Here is a 19,569-nt window from a genome sequence, read left to right on the forward strand (position 1 = left end):
CATGGTATGGTGAAAAGACGCAAGAAGAGGGCAAAAACATTGGGCGATATGATGGGGAATGAAAATGATATATTTGCGACTCTAATAGAAGCAGAAACTGAGAAGGAAATGAACAAGTGGAAGTACACTCAAGATATATTTAGAAAATGGAATCAACAGGGCTCTGTTAAGAGCTGAATAGGGATGGCAAAGCATGGAGAAGGATTTTGGATGATTTCCAGCCTCCTGGTTGGAATTATAGATAGAAGGCAGTATCATTTACCAGTATAGGGAATGTGTTTGGAAGAGAAAAGAAAGTTTGAAATGTGAGTCAATAATAGAGTAACCCCATTTATCCTTATATCTTCTATTTTCTCCCAACTTTTCAAAGTATATATATGATATCAGAATTGATATACTTTCTATGCCCTTAAAGAGAGGTACTTAGCATGGCATTTCAACCAAATCTAATTACTAGACTGTCGCCAGAATTAAATTCATCCATAAGAATTCAGTTTTTCAATTAATAGGTAAACATCACAGGCTAAATATTCTTAGGAGACTGAAGTGCTTAGCATGCACTAAATGCTAGGTGATCACTGAATGAATGAATGATTGAATAATTGAATAATCATGGTGTGTTGTCAGTGTTATATTAAATTCCCTATAAAAATTTAAAAAGGCTTCAAAGTAATGGTTCTGATTAATTTCCTCTATCTTGCTATTGGTTCTCTATTAACTTCTTCTAATCCCTCACACTTAATTATGGTGAAACAAAACATTTGCTACTAACAGTTTAATCAACATCACTTTAAACCCTTGAACATCAAGGAGCAGGACCCAAAGACACCCTCACCACTCGTTTAAGGCAAAATATAAGAGAAGGATTGTGAACAGAATGGTTAAGTGCAGCTGCTTGAATAACAAAAAAGTTTCAGTAGAAATTTATTGTAGTACAGCCTCAAGAAATTTAACAAAATAATTGGTACCTAGAAAATTTAGCCCAATGCAAAGCCAATAAAGATGGAAAAGTCATTTCTATATTTGAATGTCCCTGGGTTCGTGTATCTAGGAGGCCATATTACCATAGATCTTAATATGGTAAACCTTAAAGAACTTTCTAAGCTCTATCTCCATATACTGTCAAATACTGCTGCTTTTAAAATTAAAGGACACCATGAACAATATTTTTACTTCTTACCACCAGAGGGCATTTCTATCAATCCTAACATAAGCTAAAAATTCTTCCAGAAATTTAGTTCCAATTGTCAGAGGCAATTCTTGCTTATCAAGTTCTTTTAGAAGATTAAAGGGCAATTTTCAAAGCATTATTTGTAATTTCTTTTTTTGATTTGTAGCACTACATAAATGATGCTAACCTTCACACAATTTTACATTAAATCTCTAAACATATATTTGTAAACATTAGATAAATGATAATATGGTATTCTTTCAACCAAATAACTTTATATAGTACATTTGATAAAAAAAGATTGCCTCTAATGTAGACACATCCACAGATAAAAGAAGAATATTTACTCAAATTCATATACAAGTCAGACAGCAATTCCTTTTAGAGTTTTATATTTTACATATTTAATGTTTAAACTTCTTCCATTTTAATTTTGTTAATTAAAAGATTATAAAACCTCATAAAACATGTAGCTGAGTAACAATGACTTCTAGTAAAATGTAATAAGGTTTCTGAACTGGTTCAAACATCCCATAAAAGTCCTTATGATATTCTCTTGCCTCCTCCAAATGGCTTGCTTATTCATTATATATGGTACAAAGTTTGGATATTAATCTTCAAGTCAATTTAAAATGTAAAGTGCCTGTCTAATAGTTCTTTCTGGTTAAGATGTAAATCTACAGCAAAGCCAATTTCTGCTCTGTACTAAATAGTTGTGTAAATAGATATATTATATCTGGAACAGACTCACCAGTCTTAGAAACAAGGTTTGTTCTTCTGTCCTTAGACTTAAACATGCTTCTAACAGCAGAAAATCTATTAGGAATTGAGCAAACAGATTTACTAAAGAGCAATAAGCCCACAAGAAATTAATGCTGCAACTTTTCAGGTTGATTATCTAAATTATGTCACCTTTGTAAATGATTTACTATTTATATTTAAATTAATATTTAACATAATTATATCAGTCTACCTGGATGAAATCTTAGAAACCATCAATCTAACTGCCTCCATTTCTTTTCTTTTTGTAAATGAAAAACCAAGCAAGTTAAATGACCATGTCAAAGCCACTCAAATACTCAAGCAAATGAGTGTTTGAGTGAGAACAAAACCCAACCCATAAGACCTCTTAACTATTGCTTGTCCTAGCACACTACATATTTATAGTCCCTGATTATACCAGGTCAAGATTTTATTATTTTTTGTCAGATGTTACTTAAAAAATTTCCTTAGTACAAGTAGATGTAGACATGCTATTTATTCTTTTATGTAATTTTAAACTGCTATGATTTCTATCATTCATGTGTCTAATATTTCAAAATATTTTTGACTCATTCTTTCCTTTTACCTCTTTTTTTATTCATTGAATATGACCATTTTTTGTTTAAGTCAATGCATACTAGAAGTAGAAATGGGAAATATTACATTAATAATTTCATTTGTTTTTAATAAAATTCAAGAAATATAGAAAATACAAAAATATAAAAACTATAATTAAAATATAAGAAAGTTAAAATTCCTGTAAATAAAATAAACAAATATATGTATGTAGATACCTGTTATATTGATTCTTACTATTTGAAACATATTCTGTGATATGGAGCCAGTTACTATCTCCATGAAAACATCAGAATTACAATGATTTGTTTTCCTTTGTAAAAATAAAAAAATCTTGCATTATATGAATTTGATTTCATATCACATCCTTTATAGATCTCAATCACAAACATCTGAATAAAATATTGCTGTCATATATATTGAAAAGTTGACACACTGGAATCATCATAAGCATGTTCTGTTTCTAGCTTTATCCATTTATGTCTCAGTAGATTGAAACCTTTCTCTTTGACTCTAATTAAGCTTAATGTGCTGAAATATGACATACACAATTAGCTGGAATTCAAAATTGCAAAAAAAAAAGCCATAGATTTTGTTAAATGAATACTATTAACAAATGTACCCATGGTTATCAAACAGTGACTTTCAAACCTCAAAGTGTGTCTGATATACCTGGAGGGCTGAGTTCACCCCCAGAGTTTATGATTCTGGAGGTCAGGGATGACCTCCATCCCTGGGGTTCAGCATGTATATTCCTTTTTTTTTTAAGATTTTATTTATTCATTTGAGACATAGAGATACAGAGAGAGAGAGAGAGAGAGCATGAGGAGGGGGAGAGGCGGAGGGAGAGGAAGAAGCTGCCTCCCCGCTGAGCCAGGAGCCCGATATGGGGCTTGATCCCAGGACCCTGGGATCATGACCTGAGCCAAAGGAAGACGCTTAACCATCTGAGCTATTCAGGTGCCCCAAGCATGTACATTTCTAATAAGTTCCCAGGTTATATTATTGCTTGAGAACCACTGCCTTATAGAATTCTCCTCCAACAAAAAAGTTACACTGTCCTTACACTTATTGTTGTCTAAATGTGGACCTTAGGGAATATATAGGCTTAGACCATGTATAAATAGACATACACATGTCCTTTATTCATTCATATATCTGCAGATGTGTTTTCCTGAGGAGCTTCATCAGATTTTAAACTGGTACAATATCATCTCTTAACTGAATGTATGAGATTATGAATCTGAGAATCTAAAAGAGCTAAGGAACATGTGGGGATAATATCAGCAAGATGGTGGTGTAGAAATTTCTGGTGTCCATTCCCTTCCCAAAACATCAATTTGAAAACTGTCTATACACAAAAATACTTTCACAAGAGCTAAGGATTCTAGGTGAGAAATATAGCACCCCACCCCCTCTTCCTTACCTGGGCAGCTTAGCACAGAAAGAGACACCCTCCCTGTGGAAGAAGGAGAGTGAAGAGAGTACTCAACTTCACTACAGACACCGGCATTGGCCTGTGCCAGCACCAGGCTGATTTTCAAGGTCCTAGGTGGCTCCCATGGTACTAGGCTCCCAGCCCACCCTGGCACTGACCAGCTCCCACAGCCTCAGGCAGCAACCATGGCAAAAGGTTCCTAGCAGGTTCCCATGAATCTGCTGCTGGCCCATCCCAGCACCAGCCAACTCCCCCAGCACAGGCTGGCCCTTGCAGCCTCAGGCTCTAAGCAGTTTCCCATGGACCAAGACTCCTAGCCTGATCCCAAGCCAGGCAAACCCCAATAAACCCAGGCTCTAACTGGGCTCCTGTAACCCCAAGTTCCGGCCCTGCCTCAGCACCAGGTCATTTTTGGTGACTTTCTGAGGTTTCAGATTTTGGACTGGCTCCCACAAACCTAGGCTCCTGTCCTGCCCCAGGACCAGGCCAGCTCACATGGCCCCAGCCTCTAGGCTGGTTCCTGTGAAACCAGACTCCCAAACTGTCCCAGCACTGGGCCAGCCACCAAGACACAGATGCCAGGCCCACCCCAGTGGTCCCTGGCACATAGTCAGGCCGCTGAAAATCCAGGCACCAAGCTATTCCCGATGGACCCAAACACAAGGCCTGCCCACCTGCTGACCCAGGTACCAGATCTGCCTGCCCAAAGACTCCAGCAGTAATCCTGACCATGGACATCATGAGATGGCATACCCAGAATCTCTGGATGAGCTGACTGGTGAGAAGCTTTGCCTGCTGAAGCCAGTATGTAAAGATTGGAAGAGGTATCTTCTTGCCCAAATATGCACATACCAACATAGAGACAGAAGGATCATAAATAATCAGTGGAATATGACACCACCAAAAGAAACTAATAAAGCTTCCATGACTGACTCTAAGGAATGGAGATATATGAACTATCTGACAAAGAATTTAGAACAACCCTCTTAAAGAAATTCAGTGAATTACAACAAATTACAGAGACAATGAAACGAAATTAGGAAAACAGTACATGAACAAAATGAGAAGTTCAAGAAAGAAATAGAAACCACTATAAAAAACAAACAAACAGAAATCCTGGAGTTGAAGAAAACAGTGACTAAACTGAAGCACTCAGTACAGAGCTTCAATAACAGATTTGACCAAACAGAAGAAGGAATTAATGAATTAGAAAACGAGTTATTTGCAATCATCCATTCAGATGAGCAAAAACAAATGAGAATGAAAAACAGTGAAGAGAGCCTAAGCAAAGAGTGGAATACTATTAAAAGAAACAATCTATGCATTACTGGAGTCTCAGGAGAAGAGAGGAAGAAGGACAAAAGTTTATTTAAAGAAATAATGGCTGAAAATATCACCAGTCTGGAGAGAAATTTGGCCATTCAAGTTCATGAAGCTAATAGGTCACCCAATTTCCACCCAAAACAATCTTCTCCAAGACACTTTATAATGTAATTGTCTGAAATCAAAGACAAAGAGAATTTTAAAAGCAGAAAAAGAAAAAAATTCTTTATATATAAGAGAGGTCCTCTATATCTATCAGCAGATTTCTCAGAAGAAACCTTGCAGGCCAGGAGTGAGATAATTTATTCAAAGTGCTAGGAGAAAAACAACTGCCAACCACTTATAACTTTGCCTGGCAAGGTTGTCTTTCAGAAATGAAGAAGAGATAAAGACTTTCCAGAAAAAAACCCAAACAAACAAAAAAAAAACCAAGCAAACTGAGGGAGTTTATCTCCACTAAGCCTGCCTTACAAGAAACGCTGAAGGGAGGTATTCAAGCTGAAATTAAAGGATGCTAATTAGTAACATGAAAACATATGAAAATATAAAACATACTGGTAAAAGTAACTATATAGTCAAAATCTAAATACCCGAATACTATAAAATGGTGGTGTGTTAATCACTTAACTATTGTATAAAGGTTAAAGGACAAAAGTATTAAAACAGCTATAGTTATAATAACTTTTTAATGGATACACAATATAAAAAAAGGTAAATTGTGACAACAAAAACATGAAATACAGGGATGGGAATAAAAAGGTAGAGTTTTTATATACAATTGCAGGCAAGCTGTTATCACTTTTTAAAGGACTGTTATAAGATATTTTACAGAAGCCCCGTGGTAAGTAACAACAAGGCAAAACACTACAGGAAATACCTGAGAAGATAAATAGAAGAGAATCAAAGCATACCACTACAGAAAATCATCAATTCACAGAGTGACAATAAGCAAGCAAGCAAGAAACAAAGGAAGTACAAAAAAGACAGAAAGCAAAAATATGGCATTCCTAAGTCCTTACTTATCAATAATTACTTTAAATGGAGATGGATTAAATTCCTTATTCAAAAGGCAAAGAGTATCTGAATGGGTAAAAAAACAACAACAACAACAAACAAATATAACCCAGCTATATGCTGCCAACAAGAGACTCACTTCAGCATTAAGGACACAGGTAAGTTCAAAGTGTAAGAGTGGAAAAAGATACTTCAAATAAATGGAAACCAAAAGAGACCAAAGGTAGGTATGCTTAGGCAAAATAGACTAAGAAAACTATAAGAAAAACAAGAAGGCCATATAATGATAAAGTTGTCATTTCTGAAGGGGGTAAAAGGAATAATTTTATCTTATGAGGTAAAATATCTGTATACTGAAAATTATAAGACATTGATGAATGAAATTAAAGAAGTTATAAATATATGGAAAGATACCCCAGGTACATGGATTGGAAGAATTAATATTATTAAAATGTTCATACTACTCAAAGCCCTCTTTAGACTTACTGCAATCCCTTTCAAAATTCCAATGGCACTTTTTACAAAAACAAAAAGAAATACTAGAGTTAATATAAAACCACAGAAGACCCTAAATAGCCAAAGCAATCCTGCGAAAGAACAAAGCTGGAGGCATTATACTTCCTGATTTTAAATTTTGTAACAAAGCTGTAGTAATTAAAACAGTATGGTACTGGCATAAAAACAGACATAGAGGACACCAATGAAACAGAACCAAGAGCCAGAAATAAACCCATGCATATCCAGTCCAATAATATTTGACAAAGATGCCAAGAATTCTCAATGAGAAAAAAAAAATTCTCAATGAGAAAAAAAAATTCTCAATGAGAAAGGATACCCTCTTCAATTAATAGTGCTGAAAAACTGGATATTCACATCCAAAAGAATTAAATTGGACCCCTGGCTTACACCATTCCCAAAAATTAACTAGAAATACATTAGAGACTAAAATGCAAGACCCCAAACTGTAAAACTCCTAGAAGAAAAGATAGGGAAAAACTCCTTGACATTGATTTTGGCAATGATTTTTGGATATGATACCAATAGCACTAATGACAAAAGCAAAAATAAATTAGATTACATCAAACTAAAAAGCTTCCAAATCTCAAAGGAAATAATCAACAAATGAAAAGACAACCTATGGAATGGGGAAAAATATTTGCAAACCATCTGTCTAATAAGGGGTTACTACCCAAAATATATAAGGAACTAATATACTCTATCACAAAAACCAAGTAATCCAGTTTAAAAATGAGCAGAGGACATGAACAGATGTTTTTTCTAAAGACATACAAATGACCACCTGGTATATGAAAAGATGCTCATCATCATTAATCAGCGGGAAAATGCACATCACAACCACAATGAGACATCACCTCATACCTACCAGAATGGTAGTTTTCAAAAACACAGGAGGTAACTGACTGACAAGGATATCTCAGAGGGAAAATGCACAGAAACATAACACACATATACCCTGGATCGTTTGTGAAGCCTGGTGTGTTTATTTTGGAAAACAAGAAAATATTCGAGATGATTTCTAAGATCCCTCCAGTTTTAAAATTCTCTCATTATATGTTGTAAAATTTATAAGATCCTACTGGTTTTATATCAAATTCTTATCATCTATTGAAATTTAATGGTCTTATTTAATGATACTCTATTAGATTATCTAAGTAAAAATTCTCCAAGGTCCTCATATGTATTATATGCCTAAAATAATGCTACATTTAAGCATTTTACAACATTCAAATGTTATGATATTCATCTGAATTGTCTTGACTAAATTAAAGTATAATAAATCCATATGGAGGGAACTAATTTGCTCATTGGAGCCAATAATGAGGAAGTTTCTATGCTATTAATCAAATTATGAATTTTTTGAATAAATTCATGAAAATTCAGTTTCCTACTTCTGCTTGTGAATTTTACTTTTCTTAGTTTTGAAATTTACAGTCTAAATGACCTCATAATGAGCAGGCATTAGGACACCTTTGATTGGTTCTGTTGTATATCTATCATATTGTAGAGGTGGTTAGAGAGTTTAAGATAAACAGTGCACAGATAAAGCTACTTCATTAATGAATTAAGATAGTAATTTGATAAATATATATTTAAAATATGTTAAAGGTATTTATGGATATGTGAATTAGAAAGATCATTATATGGGTCCCTGGGTGGCTCAGTCAGTTAAGCGTCTGCCTTTGGCTTAGGTCATGAGCCCAAAGGCCGTGGGATCAACCTCTGCATCTGGCTCCCTGCTTGGCTGGGAGTCGGCTTCTCCCTCTCCCTCTGCCTGCCGCTCTCCCTGCTTGTGCTCTCTCCCTCTCTCCCTCTGTCAAAAAATAAATAAATAAAATCTTTAAAAAAAAAGATCATTAAATGAAATTATTCCATTATTGATCAATGTTAAGTAATTAATCAACATGGGACACCTGGGTGGCTCAGTCAGTTAAGTGTCTGCCTTCAGCTCAGGTCCTGATCCCAGGGTCCTGGGATCGAGTCCCACATCAGGCTCCTAGCTCAGCAAGGAGCCTGCTTCTCCCTCAGCCTGCCGCTCCCCCTGCTTGTGCTCTCACTCACTCTCTGACAAATAAAAAAATAAAATCTTTAAAAAAAATAATTAATCAACATGAAAATTTGTTATAAAGCAGATTATTTAAAAGCCTTTATTGACATTGTTCACATTAACAATTTCTTGGGCCAGAATTCTTATTACACCAAGCTATATAGATCTATATTCAATATAGACTTTGGCTATTGATGCATACAGAAAACCTGACTGTTAATATTTCTTTGAGAGTCAAAAATCTGTACAAATAATTTATTGGTATGTTAGATAATAATATATTACCGTGTCATAAATAATTTATTTCTGATCAAATAATAGATACATCAAAAAATATAATATCCAATGGCATAACACAGGGATGTGTATTGCTCTCTTTTCTTTGTTTTTGTTATTTGTTGTTTTGTTTTTATCTGTATCTTAAAGAATTGATACCCATTGAGCAAGGCATACTTGTTCTTCATTGTAGAAAATATATGTGACTCTTGAAGATAACATAGTCCTAGGGTCATGACCTAGAATTTGATATCGGGGCAATTGGAAATGTTACCTAATCATTGCATGAATAATTTAAAATTTCTTATTCACATCCCATACAATATTTAAAAGGATTACCAGTACATAACCTTTACTGCATTCACCTCAATTAGTTAGAAGTAACAAGTTAATCTTGATGAGAATGTCAAATGAAGTGTGACTTAAATTTAAAAATTCCATTTATTGGGACTTTATGGACTGAACATTTGGTTATATCCAGTTCTTTTTTTTTCGACTTTAAGGTATCTTTGCTAGAAAGTGTAACTTTGTTCCCTTAGCTAATTTATTCATTTGGAGCACAATAATGGTCCTTCCTTACGTCAGCCTCTAACCTGGCAGCAACAATGGTCTCATAGCCTTATAGTGAGGCATCTACCCCAGCAGGCTTCTGGTGAGAGGCTTCCAGTCCCGATTTGCACTCAATTGCTGGTATAACATATTTGCATAGTAGATATTCATTTAATTTTGTCAACATACATTTATTGATAAATTCCAATATGTCAGGAACCATGCTAAGCTTTGGAAGCACTACAATTCTTGCTTATATGGAAGTTAGAGGATATTGGAGGAGATAATCAAGTAAACACGCGTCAATATAGTACTATTACTGCTAGAATATATATATAAAGAGAGGGAATACTATTGGAATATGAAAGGTGCCCCCAACTCATTCTGAGGGATTAAGGGAAGCTATCTACAATAGCTTATTTTTTTGGATGATTTATCTGAATAATAAATGATATTCAGCCAGATTAAAAAGAGGAGGAATGTTCTAGATAGGGAGATCAATATATAAGATAGTCCAGAGACAAATGACACCTTAAGTTAGTGTTTAGAAATAAAATACTTCAGCATGGCTTGAATACAGAGTACAAAACAGTGAAGAGAGAGAGAAGAGGGTAATGAGATGCAGCAATTTGATTCATTAAAAACCTCACAGACCAGGCAGAGGCAGTTGGAGTTCACAAAGACGGTCCATGCTTTAGGCTGAGCTGTGATATGTGAAATGATTGTACATGCATTCTAGAATATCTCTCTGGCTACGAAGTTGAAAGAAGAGTGAGGGGAGAAAGCCTATGTTTTCATGACGAGGTTGGATGTTCATGGTAACTACGGGGAGAAGCAGTGGTGGGCTGGACTAAAGTACTGGTGTAGAGTATTTGTTTCCTAGGGCTGTGGTAACAAGCACCACAAACCGCGTGGCTTGAAATAACAGAAATTTATTCTCTCATTATTCTAGAGACAGAAGTCCAAAAACGAAGTGTAGGCAGGGCCATGATCTCTTTGAAGGTTTGGAGGAGAATCTGTTCCATACATTTCCCTTAGCTTCTGGAATTGTCAGCCGACCTTGGTGTTCTTTGGCTTGTAGAAACATCATTCAAATCTCCGCCTCTGTCATCACATGGTATTCTCCCTGTATGTCTTCACATTATCGTCCCTCTCTCTATGCATGTCTGTTACTGTGTCTCTTCTCCTTCCCTTATAAGGACTCCAGTCATATTAGATTAGGAGTCACCCTACTTAATGACCTCATCTTAATTATATCTGCAAAACCCTATCTCCAAATAAGGTCACACTCACAAGGTACTGAGCCTTAGGACTTCAACATAACTTTTGGGGGGACACAATCAAATCCAAAAGGCAGAATGTAAAGAGAAGAGCAGAATAATTAGAGAGATAATATAGGCTGCAACTGAAATGGACTTGGAAATAAATATATATGGGAGAGAGCATGTAAAAACCAACCCTGAGGGCACCTGGGTGGCTCAGTCAGTTAAGTGTCTGCCTTCAGCTCAGGTCATGGGTGCCTGGGATCGAGTACTGCATCAGGCTCCCCATTCATTGGGGAGTCTGCTTGTCCCTCTGCCCCTCCCCCCTGCTTGTGATCTCTCTCTCTCTCAAATAAATAAATAAATAATAAATAAATAGAATATTTTTTAAAAACCAACCCTGAAATCCTGATTTCATAATTAAACAGCTTCATGGAAATAAAATAGTTGTGCAGTATTTATCACAACCTGATTGTAGAAATGAGTAGAACTTTCAAGTCAAGATTTTCTTAATTTAGCTTGCCATCAAGGACAAAATTGAACAATCTTATATTTGGACACAATTTGTGTGTGTTTGTGTTTTTAATGTGTATTCATGCATGTTTCTTAGGCTTATGTCAATAGATTTAGTAGATTCTCAGAAAGAAACATGACCATTCAGTATTCCAAATGCCACTACAGAGAGTCTCCTGTAACTTTGCTTTTATCCTTATATTTAGGCAGAGTACATAGCTGTACACCTGAGCCACACTGATTGGGCCCAAAATAACATTTCTCTTATCAGACTGGGCTTGGTATAGTATAATTGGTCCATGGTGAGAGCAGGGGATGGAATCCTGTAAAAACTGTTACATATTTATGGTAGGGATTTTTTTAAGATGTTATTTATTACATTATACTACATTATACTATTTTATCCCCCTGAGAACACAGAAAACAAATTTATCTTAGATAACAGTACCAGGAATTGCTATGCCAGGAATTCTCTTTAAAAACTTATTCATATTTTAAAACATTTTGAATTTTATAAATGACTGCACTTTTTATCCTTGCCTAAGCACTAGAAAGCTGAGAGCTGGATTGTCATGCCAAGTCAAAGGAAGTATGTAATAATTTTAACATGCATTTTGTGTTCTAATGTAATTCCTGAATTCATACATTTTCCTAACTTCATTTTTCTTGACTCATTTCTCCATTTACTTACCTTCTCGTGTTCTCATTAATTGTTTCATTTATTTACCTAATGAACAAACTGTAATTGAATGCATATTATGTAATCATGTATTAGGTATTGCACCAGTTCCCTGGATTCAGTGATGGATAAACGTTGTTTTCAGATATCTCAGTCTAGAAGGGAAGGTATTCATTCAAGTTAATATTTATAGTAGATTGTGATTAACAATTATCAAAAGATCTAAAAAATAATATTGGTGCATAAAGGGCTAATGCAGCCCAACCACCTTAGATAAAAGGCTTTCTGAAGAGGAGATGGTTGAGCTGAGCCCTAAGTAGAAGGTAACCAAATAAAAAGTGAAGGGAAAAAAATCCTATGAAAAATAATAAAAAAATCAAAATCTCTACATAAAAGGTGAAAGATCGCGTGTTTGGGAAGTAGAAAATTCAGTGTTGTTAAGATGTCAGTTCCTCCCAACTTGGTCTATAGATTCAGTACAATTTCCATCAAAATCCCAGCAAGTTATTTTGTGAATGTTGACAAACTGATTCTAAAATTTATGTGGAATGGAAAAAAAAACAAAAAACTCACAGCAGCCAACACAATACTGCAGATCGAGATCAAACTTGGAAGATTGACAGTCCCCAATTTCAATGCTTACTATAAAGAACTACAGGATTGTTTCCATTGTTTCTTTCCCTGGCCTCAGGTAGTTTCCTTGTAAGGCTATGCTGGTTAGTGCTCATCTGAAGATTTAAGGGGGCCGTCCATGAATCCCCCCAGAACTTTCTTTATCTCTTTTTCTCTCTCTCTTTCTTCTTTTCTCTGCAGCTCCCTACTTTACATGACACTGACCTGTGATCTCTAGCTGTCTTGGCCTTTCCAGACTCCCAGCTCCATCTCATCAATTCAGCTCCATTCCTGCAATAAGGCCTTATAATTCTCTTAAGGCATTAAGCTGGGACAATCATAGGACACAGCTCATTTATTTTCCATCACTTAGAAATCACTGTCCTTTGTTGTCTATGTCCAAAATCTTTAAAGCCAGTGTTTTACATATTTTATCTGCTTTCTATAGTTTTAAGTGTGAGGACTAATCACAAGAAGTCAAGTGAGTGGGAATTTGAAAAGGAAAAAGTAATTGATATAGTTAGTTTTATCTATTAGTATTAGCAAGTGTGTGCATGTAGGGGGGGGATTGGTGACCAAAGAGACCTGATAAATAAAATGGTGGAAATAGAAGCTAGATTTTAGTGAATTAATAATTAAATGGGAGTCAGGAAAAAGAAAAAGCAAGTAAAGATGACATTCCCAGGAAGCTGAGTTGAATAATGATGGAAAGGTACTGGATGATATTTATAAGGGAATACAGAATCAAAGGAAGATGCTTTTGTTTACTGTTGAAATCTTTGTTGAGATAAAAAATAAAGAAAATTAAAACTGATTATGGAGAAGGCGGAGTTTGACAATGGCCTACAGAGTGACCACCAGTCTTTTCTGTAAATAAAGTTTTATTGGAACACAGTCATGCCTATTCATTTACATATTGTTGTTGGTTGTTTCTTTGTTACAACAGAATAGCTGAATAGTTGTGAATGAGATCATATGGCCTAAAGTCAAAAATATACACTGATCTTTCATAAAAAATTTGCCAGTCCTTACTAGGGATCCAAAAAGCAATAAAAGCATATATTTCTAGTCATCTGGAGTTTCAAATTCAGTAGCCATCATTTTTAATATATTATACTGGGACAGATAACATTAATAATATTAATGGAAAAGAAAACAGTATGTCTTATATTTTTTTATCTTCAACAATAAAGGGTTAGAAGTAATTTCTCAAAATAAAATTATGTGTTTTATCTTAATATTAGACCTAAAACTTAACATTGCACATAAGAGTTTGTGAGCAAATTATTTGTAATGGTGCAATAAAATTAAACTAAGAGTTTTATTATTTAAAAATGATTTTTTTAATTAGTGATTTTGTGTGGACATTAAATTACATATCCTGTAGAACTTAAATAAAGTACAATAGTTGGAGTTTATTGTTTTATTTTGATTTTCAAATATGTAATATTCTATCACAGTCAATGTCAATTCAATAACAATTTACTGACATGGTCTTTAATCATTTTTAAACTTTTTCTAGGCAAAGAAGTCAAGCCTAAGCCTCCACGTATGTTATATGCATGCCAAAAAATAAATAAATAAAACGAATCTTAAACACATGCTTTTACTCATCCTCTGATTTCATAGTTGAATATTTTGCTTAAAGTCAAAGGCTTAACTATTTTGTGTAGACAATGTGCTTAAAATCCTCATATTTCTAATATCTTTAGTATTTCTAATATCCTTTGTGTTTCTGAGAATACGCTATGCTAAAATTTTTCTTCAACTTTTGTTCACTGAAGGTACAAACCAATACCTTTTGTTAACTTCTCCTAAAATCTTAATTCACATTTTCATTTATCTCAAAATAATTCTTACTGTGATTGATGATAAGGAACCTTTATTTGTTTGTATCAATTTGTTGTATTCATTAAAAAGAAGAAAATTAATGTGGCAGATTAAAAAACAATGAATAATATGTAAAGAAATATGCATGAGTACAGAAAAAATATCTTTATATAATCATCATTATTAATGTTCACCTATATTTTTAGAGCCACAAGTAAAAAAAGAAGAGAAACCAGGTATGTGTATTTTATGTATAGATTCATACTTGCATTCCATATTTATAATGAGTAGCATATTACTCTTTGCCAATGTTGTGTCCTAGTGCAAATATTATACAAAAATGTTATCCTTTATCAACTTTTTAAACTAAGACAAACATAATGCATATTTATCCATACCACCTGTTCCTAGAAAAAATTCTACTTACAAAGGAGAAACTGCAGAGAGAGAAATTGATCTGGTTCAGAAGAAGCAATTGACTAATTGAGTTGAGTCCCACAAAACCCCTATTTTTGCTGATTACTATAGGACACAGACATCCTGTCAGAAAAACAGCTCTTCTCATTCTTCTGTTTTTTGGGGAGCACCTGAGTGAGATGAATATTTCTGAGGGCTGCAGGATGCAGCAGAAACTTTTTAAAAAGAACACACAGAAATCTGGTTCTCAAAACAGTTAAAACTTTGGTTCATGTTTCCCAACTATTAGTGTGATAGGGCTGCTGTAATAAAATACCACAACCTGTGTATTTTAGGACAGCAGAAATTTATTATCTCACAGTTCGGGAAGGTGGAAGTCTCAAATGAAGGTATCAGCAGGGCCATGATTCCCTTAAAACCAGAGGGAAGAACCTTTCCCTGCCTCCTCTGGCTTCAGGTGTTTGTGAGCCATCCTTGGTGTTCCTTGGCCTGAAATTGCAGTGTTCCGATCTCAGCCTCTATCATTCCATGGACATCTTCCTCCTTTGTGTCTCTATCTCTGTCTTTTCTCCTCTTCTTGTAAGAACACCAGTCATATTAGACTAAGGACCCAGCCTACTCCCATATGACTACATCTTAACTAATTATACCTGTAAAGACCCTATTTCCGTATCAGGTCACGTTTGGAGGTGTTGGGGATTGGGACTTCAGCCTATCAACTTTTGAGAGGACACAATTCAACCCGTAAAGGCCTATCCTCTGGTCCCCCCAAAATGCATGTCCTTCACATGTAGCAAAATACATACACCTCATTCTAACATCCTTAAAAGTCATAACCATTTTAGCAACAACTAAGTCCAACAGTTCATCAATTCAAAGTCCAAATCTCATCATCTTCAACATTTATGGGTGAAACCCAGGGTATTGATTCTTCTTGCAGAAAATTTCTCTCCATCTGCAAAATCAGAAAACAAGTTATCTGCTTCCAAAATAAAACAGCGGGACAAGCTAGGTTAGACATTCCCATTTCAAAAGGGGAAAAAAAAAATAAAAGGAAAAGAAGGAATTGTGGGTGCCAAGTAAATCCAAAACATAGCGGGGAAAATTCCATTAGATGTCAGGACCTGAGGATATCCTCTTTGGCTGAATACACCATCCTCTGGGTCTGGTAGTGTGGTGTGTCTGCCTTTCTAGCCCACCTGGGTGACAGCCTGGCCCTCTCTACCCAAGGAGTTCCCATCAACCCAGGTTGTGCGTTGTGACTCTGCTCTTAGAGTTGTTATTCCTTCATTTCATTCTCTCTCTATTTCTGTCAGGCACATTGGTTTTACTTGCATAGAATTCTCAAAAACATGATCAGTTCTGCGTTCAATTCATGATGATCGAATTGGACAAGAGGGTTCTCCAAAGAGCCTTCCTCATAACTACATCTCTACTCCTGCCTTCTGCTGAGGTGGTAGATTGTATCTGCAAATTTGCCCAGTCACTCTCTTGGCCCTGTCTCCAGGGTGCACTGTCTCCATAAGTGGAGAATTCTCCAAATCATCAAGGGCCGATTCCTCTTGCTTCTCAGTTTATCTTCACTCCTCAATTTATCTTCCCTTTCACATTTTATTATAAGCAGCAAGGAGAAATCAGGCTGCACCTTCCACAATTTACTTGGAAATTTCTTTGGCTAGGTATCCATGTTCTTCACTTACAAATTCTACCTTCAGTTATTGAAACCCAAGTTTGGCTGCTCACAGCTTGAAAGCCAATACTCCAGAGACAAATGTTGGTTGCAAAGGAAAGGTTGCTTTATTCAAGAGGCTGGCAACCTGGAGAGATGGTAGACTGAGGTCCAAAGACCATCTTCCAGTTTCCTAGTTAAGAAGCAAGGGATTTTAAACAGGAAATTCAGGGTAGTAGATTACATACATATTGATGAAAAGGGTGGGAAAAGATGATGATTCATGAGGAAGCTGGAGCAGGTGCACTGAGCAAACATATATGTAACATCCATCTCATGTTCACTTTGGTTTGGAGACTTAACACCAGAACAAGGCAAAATTCAGCCCCCGATATCAGGAGGTTCTCTTAGGATGAGGAGAAGGGACTGTGGGCATGCTCTGAATGCTGGTATAACCTAGATGGGGTCTTAGGCTTGTTATCTCAGAAGAAATTCAGAGCCTTGCTTGTTCATAGGTTGGAACCGTATCAGTTGACCTTGAGTCCAGGCCTCTATGGACAACTTGTGGATCTGTTAGTGGAGTCTGAAAAAACATAATAGCTAACTAGAAGGAAACCATTCTCTGAAAAACAAGCTTCTGCTAGTTTCAACTTCATTGACCCTATGGGGCATGGTTTCACTGCCACCCAACTGAGGAACACAATTCAGCCAAATTCTCTGCCACTTTATAACAAAAATCACCCTGGCAGGACCCAATAACATGTCCCCTATTTCCTTCTGAGACCTCACCAGAAGCACATTTAACATGCTTATTTCCAGCAACATTTCGTTGATATATGTATTTGATGAGGGTATACATAAATTATCAGAAGTTTTCTTTATAGCTCTTCTTAATTTTCTTGAGTCCTCAGCAGAATAGACTTTGTCAATATTTCTGCCAATATTCTTTTCAAGGCAATGTAGGTTTTTTTCTTTTTTTTTCTCTAACAAGTGTCTCAACTCATCAGCCAATTCCAAAGCCACTTTCACATTTATATGTATTTGTTACAGCGGCAACCCATCTCCTGGTATCAAAATCTATTAGTTTCCCTGGGTAGCTGGAATAAAGTGTCACAAACTGGGTAGCTTAAAACAAGAAACATTTACTCTCTCACAGTTCTAGAAGTCCAAAGTCAAGATGTCAGCAGAGCCATGCTCCCTTCGAAACATGTGGAAGAGAATCTTTCCTAGTTTCTTCTTGCTTTTGGTGTTTGTGAGCAATCCTTGCTGTTTGTTGCCTTGTAGATCTATCACTCCAAGCTCTGTCTCCATCATCGCATAGACTTGTTCTCCCTGTGTGTGTCTGTTTCTGTCTCTTTTCCTGTCCTTATAAGGACACCAGTCAGATGGATTAATTAAGGACCCACCCTGCTCCAGTATGACCTCATCCTACCTTACTTAGTCACGTCTGTAACAATCCTATTTCCAAATAAGATTACGTTCTGAAGTATGGTAGGTTAGAACTTCAACATATCTTTTTGTGGGATACGATTCAAGCCATAACACTATTTGTCGAAATTTCTAAATCATATGAGTACTCAATTAAATATATTTCAAAAATACTCTTCTTATTCCTGCCATCAAATCACTTATATTGACACTGAAACTATACTCCACAATAATCATCTTGAGAAAACATAGGAAATTCGACTTGAAATCAATTAGCAGTAGCAACAGCTTAATGGCAGATAAGTACGTTGCATGATATTAACTACTGCATGTTTAATAGACCAGCACTAACAAACCGGCAGGAAACTGAAATAATTTTTAGTAAAATTCTGCCTTTTTAATTATGGTAAACAAAATAAAATAATTTCCAGAATTGAATTTGTGCTCTAGTTTATTTTTTCAGATTATAAAATTTCTGCCTTTGTTTTCCCTTTAGAGTCACAAGTTAAAAAGGAAGCTTTAAAACCAGGTAAAAATATTTTATTCTTAAATAGACACAGAACTGATCCTGCCTTCATTTTAGAATTAAAAGAGACTTACCACACCCACCACTGGAGATTTACAGAGTCTCCCAGAGCCTCATTATTTTTCCTACTCTGTTGCTCAGTATGCTTTCACAGGACTGGATTAGCTGAGAACGGGGATATTCTGTAAGTGAGAACATCTAGAATGTTTTTAAATGGACTGCAGCAGACACTCTAGGTTTCAGGAGACATCTCTTGGAGTCCTTCAAACCCTAGTATGATCATATTTAATTTGTAGGCTTATTTCCAGTGACATAGCAGAGTCAGAATCATAGACTACTAGGATTTGAGAGAAAAATGACAAGAATTTATGAGACATCTATTATAACTTAGAAATAGCGTAGGATTTTTATTTCCAATATATCATTATAAGAGACATGCAACAGGACAATTACTATCCATATTTAATGTCTGTGGAAACAGTTCAATAGACTAAATTCAGAAAATAAGTTATTTGTCCAAGATTTTCAAGTTAATAAATGTTGGAGCTAGGATTCTGCCCATGTTCGATTTACTCAAAACTCCCACTAAGAAATTGTCCCAGGCTAACGATCATTTTATTAAGAGGTAACATTGACCTAATATCAGGGTGACCTTTCCAAGTTTACATTGCTATTTAGTGTTTAAGTCCTGGCTCTGGTACCAGCTAGCTACTGACCTGAGGCAAGTTAAAAAAAGAACCCTCAAGCTGTATGGAAACTATTTCTTCACTGTAAAAAATTACACAGCAGGATTCCTCAATATCAACAAATTCAAGAATCCAAGTTTAGATATACATACAATACTATCTTGCTCCTTTAATTCTCACCAAAGCTTACCCAGCAACTGATCATAAGCTTGATTCTAGTTGTTCTTAAAAATAATATATTTTTAATGTATCAAGACTTATAAATGCCTAAG

General features: G+C 35.5%; 1 protein-coding gene across 1 annotated transcript in view; it reads left to right on the forward strand.

Moving 5' to 3' along the window:
• Positions 1-19,569, forward strand: part of TRDN (triadin) — a 360,457-nt gene that overhangs the window by 300,426 nt on the left and 40,462 nt on the right. The window contains exons 25-27 of the mRNA XM_027601775.1: positions 14,264-14,290; positions 14,778-14,807; positions 18,582-18,614. Coding sequence (XP_027457576.1) covers positions 14,264-14,290; positions 14,778-14,807; positions 18,582-18,614 — 90 coding nt within the window. The remainder of the gene's footprint in view (positions 1-14,263; positions 14,291-14,777; positions 14,808-18,581; positions 18,615-19,569) is intronic.

The sequence above is a fragment of the Zalophus californianus genome, chromosome 7 (genome assembly GCF_009762305.2).
Source record: "Zalophus californianus isolate mZalCal1 chromosome 7, mZalCal1.pri.v2, whole genome shotgun sequence".
In the NCBI taxonomy this organism is placed as follows: Eukaryota; Metazoa; Chordata; class Mammalia; order Carnivora; family Otariidae; genus Zalophus; species Zalophus californianus.